General features: G+C 40.1%; 1 protein-coding gene across 1 annotated transcript in view; it reads right to left on the bottom strand.

Moving 5' to 3' along the window:
* The window catches only part of SPATA6 (spermatogenesis associated 6), a 162,857-nt gene that overhangs the window by 132,552 nt on the left and 23,634 nt on the right, over positions 1-6,671 (bottom strand). Inside the window, exon 5 of the mRNA XM_044674813.1 lies at positions 6,085-6,209. Within this exon, the coding sequence (XP_044530748.1) occupies positions 6,085-6,209 (125 nt within the window). The remainder of the gene's footprint in view (positions 1-6,084; positions 6,210-6,671) is intronic.

The following is a 6,671-nucleotide window of genomic DNA, read 5'->3' as shown; positions in this document are numbered from 1 at the left end:
AAGGAAGGAAGGAAGGAAGGAAGATAGACAAGGCTTTATCAGCCATAACTCTCACTAACCATTGCTGATCCTTGCTGATAGCTTTCCTACATGATAGCTAAATAAATCCTTTGGGTTCCCTGGACCTACAAGTGCCTCATTTTGTTCCAACGCTGAAACAACTAAAAGGGTACCAGTGTCAAGCACCCCCTAACCACGCCCTATCTTTTCCTCTTGTCCTGGGACTTGATCTTTTTTTTATCTTGAATATTTTCCCACAGTTACATATTTCATGGTATTTCCCTCTCCCCCAAACCTCCCTAACCCCCCTTAGCCAATGCACGATTCCACTGGGTTTTATATACATCATTCATCAAGACCTAATTCCATATTATTGATAGTTGGACTAGAGTTGTCGTTTAGTGTCTATATCCCCAATAATATTCCCATCAGCCTATGTGTTCAAGCAATTGTTTTTCTTCTGTGTTTCTCCTCCCACAGTTCTTCCTCTGAATGTGGCTAGTTTTCTTTCTCATAAGTCCCTCAGCCTTGCTCTGGATCCTTGCATTGCTACTAGTAGAGAAGTCAGTTATGTTCGCTTGTACCACAGTGTATCAGCCTCTGTGTACAATGTTCTCCTAGATCTGCTCCTTTCACTCTGCATCAATTCCTGGAGGTTCTTATGAGAGAGAGCACACTTTCTGCTTCCCCATTCCATTTGGAATTCTCAAGCCCTTCCTGCTAGGTCTCCTAAATAATAATTTGTAAGTAATATTCCTCACAACTAGGTCATTCCAGTTCACATGGAATTCCTCCAGTTCTTCATTCCTTTGAGCACAATAGTATTCCATCACCAATAGATATCACAATTTGTTTAGCCTTCCCCAATTGAAGGACATTCTCTCATTTTCCAATTTTTTGCCACCACAAAGAGTGCAGCTATAAATATTTTTGTACAAGTCTTTTTCCTTATTATCTCTTTGGAGTATAATCCAAGCAGTGCTATGGCTGGATCAAAAGGCAGAAAGTCTTTTAAAGCCCTTTGAGCATAGTTCCAAATTGCCATCCAGAATGGTTGGGTCAGTTCACAACTCCACCAGTAATGCATTAATGTCCCAATTTTGCCACATCCCCTCCAACATTCATTACTCTCCCTTGATGTCATTTTAGCCAATCTGCTAGGTGTGAGGTGATACCTCAGAGTTGTTTTGGTTTGCATTTCTCTAATTATTAGAGATTTAGAACACTTTCTCATGTGCTTATTGATAGTTTTGATTTCTTTATCTGAAAATTGCCTATTCACGTCTCTTGCCCATTTATTAAGGAATGACTTGATTTTTTATACAATTGATTTAGCTTCTTGTATATTTGAGTAATTAGATCTTTGTCAGAGTTTTTTGTTATAAAGATTTTGGGGTGGACTTGATCTTCCTAAGCTTCTTCTCCATTCTCACTGGGACCACCAATCCCTGCACCTCATCCCAGCCTGCAGCTCTGACAAGGGCTCTTCTAGGCTATTACACCATTAGGTTTCCCTTTCCTTCCAGCCCTTGGTCCCACAGGTAACTGGTTCAACATTATAGTAATCGCTTCTCTCTAATTCCTTCCCTTCATTCCCCTGTTCTATTTCAACTCCTGTCTGGCCAAACCCCAAACCTGCCATCTGCTTCCCTCTGGGTCCACTCTCATGCTGCTGAATGGTGCTGGAAGAAATCACTGCTGACTGGGCCCACTGTAGAGAGCCATAAATAAACAGTTTAATCTGTAAATCCTATCAGATCCAGCTATAGCTGATGATTATAACTAATTGATGACTCCTTTCATTATTAAAAGTTTTCCTATGTAATAAATCATTTTAATTTAAAGGGGGAAATATGTGGGAAGCCAATAAGAGAATAGATAAAAATCTGAGACTCCTCTTTTGACACCTTTTGTGATCTTGTGATTTCTTGTCAAAAAGTATTGTGGCCTTATTGAAAAGCTTTCAGTTCCTAGCAAACCTGCATTTAAGAGGTTAACACTCTTCCCCTTTGGCCAGGAATGCAGCTGCCTGGTACAGCCAAGGCCAAAACCTTAGCAGGGGCAATTCAACCCTGAGAAAATATTCCCCAACTTGGCTTTCTGATAAGAACTCAGTCAAAATTTAGCCTTGGCCTTTTTCTATTCTGAAGCCAATGAGACCTTTTGTGTTTTGCTATGACATAACTTGTAACTTCTATGCATCTGCGAAGTTTCAGGGGGGTTCTTTTGTGTGAAATGAGTCTTGAAATATACATAATAAACTCCATGCTCCTGGAGACAGAGCTGGAAGCCTGAGCTAAAAGATCATCTCCCATCCATCCATGATAAATTGTCCTTATTAGATTATCTGGAGATGATATGATTGATAGATCTCAAAAGCCCACTACAAATCTCTGTGATCTCAATGCAACAAGACAATTCCTTTAATCCTACCAAAGTGATTCTTTAACACATTCCCCGTCAAAACTATTTGGAATCTTCTCTTCTTTCCTCAAGCCTCAGGCAACACCCTTCCAACCCTCTAGTAGCTTAGAAGTAGTGTTGAGGACCCAGCCTCACATTTTACTGGAAAAATAAATGCTATTCACCATAAGCTCCCACTTCATAATATCGTACATCTTGAAATTCTTTGACTTCATCTCCCAATCCCTCTGATCCTGTACTCCTGTCTTTGATGAAGAGTTGTTCATTATCCTCACCATGGACAATCCTTGATTCCATTTCATCCCATCTTTTCTCTGACAGAATGGCCCCCCAAAACCATCCTCACTCTTTCTCTAATCCTCAATCTCTCCAAACACACAGGCTTCTTCTTCCCTGCTATCTACAAACTCACTTAGGTCTCCCTGCATTCCCCAAAAAGGCTTGCTTTATCCTAAAGCTATCATCCTTCATCCTTCCCTCCTTTTCAGTTAAATTCCTAGAAAAAGGTGTCAAGACTCAACTGCATTCACTTGCTGTCTTTACTCATTCCTCAAGACTTTGCAGTCTGGCTTCTATCAGTATCCCTCAACTGAACCTGCTCTGTCCAAAGTTACTAATTATCTCTTTAAAAAAAAAAACCTTACCTTCTGTCTTAGAATCAGTATTGAGTATAAATTCCAAGGAAGAAGAACAGTAAGGGGGAGTAAATTAAGGTTAAGTAACTTGCCCAGGATCACAGAGGTAAAATTTAAACCCTTAAACCCAGGTCCTCCTAACTCCAGACTTTATTCTACATCCACTAGGTCACCTAGCTACATCCACTGGATCACCTTAATGATCTAATTGTCAGATCTAATGTCCTTTTTCTCAATTTTGATTCTCCTTGACTTCTTTGCAGCCTTTGACATTCAGTCACATTCTTTTCATGATTCTCTCCTTTCTGGGTTTTCATCATATTGCTCTCTTTCTGGTTCTCCTCCTACCTATATGACAACTCTCTCTGTCTCTTTGCTGGATCAATGATGGACTTCCCCCTAACATTCAGTGTACCTGATGCTCTAAGGTACAAAAGGATTGCCTTGTAGTAAAGAGGGCCCAGCTGAGGTTATGAAACAAATTAGCAATAGACCCAGTCATCATGGTTTCACAGCTTTATCCACACATATTTTGTATCTTTTTAAACAGTTCTTGAAGACAGCAACTGCTACTTTTGTTTTTGTTTCTTCAGTTCCTGACAAAATGTTCATTAAACTGACAAAATGTTTATTAAACATGTAACAGTGAATGCCTGAGTGATGATAAAGGACAAAAATAAGTCTACTTTAGTTGGCTTAGGACACAAGTATAAGAAGAAGATAAGGAATAGGGCTTCTGATCAGTGTGGCTGAGATTATGTTAAAGGATCATTCAGAAAAAGCTCAACTCTCCAATTCTTAGTTTGCTTTGTTTCTTTTCCAAAAGAAATTATCTTAAGCTATAAAGAATAGAACTAAATAGAACCAAAATTATTAGAGGAGAAGAAATTCAAGAATCAATCAATTGAATAACAAGTATTTATGAAACCCCAACTCTGTGCCAAGTACTGTGTTAGACATGGGAAATATGAATGCAGCTGGCTCCTGAGGAGCATACTACATGCTAATGGAAGAGACCACAAGAACATCTATCTACATAGGAGTATAAATGTCAAGTTGGCAACTACAAAGAGATACTAAATAATTCAAGACAAGGCAGCTGGAGAGAGAAGAGTACCAGGAAACTCCTCCTGCAGCTAACAGGGCAGGAGCCACGTTTTAAAGGAAGAAAGGGGTTCTGGGACGTGTAGGTGAGGAGGAAGGGCGTCCAAGAGACAGAGAGACAATGACTTTTGGCTTACCACGGTCAGTTCCAACCATCATGCCCTGTCTCTCTTGTAGTCCATTCCTTGCACTGTCCTTCCTATATCTTCTCCCCTAACTGAACTCCTGACCCTTGTTTCACTGGCATTTCACTCAAACGTCCCTCCATTGAAGCCTCCTCCAATCCCAAGCTCCTTTATGTGCCTTTTGTGTACCCTTGTCTAATACTCTTACCATGTAATACTATTAAAGTTATTAATTATAGTATTAGTATGTAATGCTAATGTAATGATAATAGCTATCCATGTTGGCAAGTTTGTGAGCTCCACAAAGACAAAGCCAATGGCTTAATTCTACCCCAGTGCCTAGCAAAAAAAAATGATAAATGAGAGGGTGTCCCTCAATTGGGGAATGGCTGAACAAACTGTGGTATATGATGGTGATGGAACACTATTGTGCTATAAGGAATGATGAACTGCTTGATTTCTATTTGAACTGGAAATACCTCCATGAACTGATGTGGAGTGAAATGAGCAGAACCAAGAGAACAATGTACACAGAAAGTGAAACATTACGGGATGACCAAATGTAATAGACTCTGCTACTAGTAGCAATGCAATGATCTGGGAAAAAGTCCCTCAGGGACTTATGAAAAAGAATACCACCCATATCTAAAGAAGGAACTGTGGAAGTAGAAACACAGAAGGAAAACATGATTTGTCACTTGCTTAACGGTGTTTATATGATTTGGGATTTTGGTTTTAAAAGATTACTTTATTACAAAAATGAATGATATGGAAATCAAATTGAATGATAATATATGTATAACCAGTGGAATTGATTATCAACCCTGGGAGCAGGGGGAGCAAGAAGGGAGAGGGAGAAAATGAATCATGTAAAAATATTTTAAAATGAAAAAAATTTTAATGGAAAAAAATTCTACCCCAGTGCCCAACCCTGCCAACCTCTGCTCACAGTTGGCACCTGAAAAATATCTGCTGTATTGTAATATAAGAGAAAGAGTATAGCATAGTGGCTAGATTTGCCCTACAGTTCAAGTATCACCTCTGATACTGGCTTGTGTCCCTGGTCAGGCTGCTTAACCTCCCAGTGTCCCAAGAAACACTTAGCAACAAAGAGGGGCTATTCTCCTGCTTTGGGAGAGGAAAAATTCTACCTGAGAAGTCTATGATTCCAATAAAATCTCAGATCCAAACCAAAAGCAAACAAAAAACCTGGATGGAGAGATATTTGGCCTGTAGATAGCACTGTACTGTCAATGATGCCTTACCCTCACAGAGAAATGTAAAGGAAAATGTTGAGGAAATATGTGACTGAAACAGGACGTGAGAGGCTCAGGTTTCAAAAACAACAAACAACAGAGATGGACCAAATGAGGGTTTCCTGAACCTCCCACTTGCACACTGAGTGGATCTTTGGAGAGGCCCAAAGGAAAATCCAAGGAAAACATCACATTGGAGGAGGAAGAGATGAGAGCTGCAGGCAACAAGCACATCCCTCTAGTTACACATCTGTCCATGTAGACTGGAGAAGGAAAAACTGAAGAGAGTATTTTCTAGTATTTCCACAAAGCTCCATCATCCCAGAAACTGCCAAGATTTTAACTGGCACACTTCAGTGGGGAAGAGCTGCCATATTAATTAGAGCCCATTTCTTACAAACATGGTCTATCCTCTCAAAGATCAACCTTAGAGGATTTGCCATTCCTATTGAAACAATCGGCTAAGAGGTCTGGCTAGAAAGTCACCAGACCCAACTCCTACTCACACCACACCTAGGGCCTCTGATGTTTGGCACTTACTCTGATACCAGAAATCCTCTGCATCGTAACTTGGCGGTTTGAATCATGGTGTCCAGACATTTGCTTTGGACCAGGGAACATGAAGTCTCTCGTGTTCTCCTCATATGTAGAGAGTGTTTCACCCACTGCAAGGAACAGATTTTAGGACTAAAAATGGATCTAAAATGGATCTAGGACTAAAAATTGGATCTAGGACTAAAAATATCAATATATACTTGTGTGTCCAGAAACAATGGCATCTTCTACAAATTGTCTTGCCAGATTCCCATTGTACTTGGTCAATTTGAGACAACTGCCCCTGACTGAATATTGCATCTTATTATTTTTTTTCAGGAAGAAAACCCTGAATGGTGAGAGTTACCATTTTTCCCTTGAAAAGTTAATCCAGTGCAGAAGGCAAAAGACACCCATCAATTGTTCCTTCCATTTCTGTTTTGTTGAAATGTCTCTCTTCAATTTCTCCCCTTCTCCCTTCCACCCTACTCCCAGCCTCCTCATGGCACAGAAACAGCCCTGAGATCTCAAAGGCTAAGTGGTCAGCAGAGCAGGGCTATGGCTGGAGTTACCAAAAGGGCTTCTAGGACAGA

Source organism: Gracilinanus agilis, chromosome 4, assembly GCF_016433145.1.
Source record: "Gracilinanus agilis isolate LMUSP501 chromosome 4, AgileGrace, whole genome shotgun sequence".
NCBI classification, from domain to species: Eukaryota; Metazoa; Chordata; class Mammalia; order Didelphimorphia; family Didelphidae; genus Gracilinanus; species Gracilinanus agilis.
This window is presented reverse-complemented; position numbering and strand designations above follow the sequence as displayed.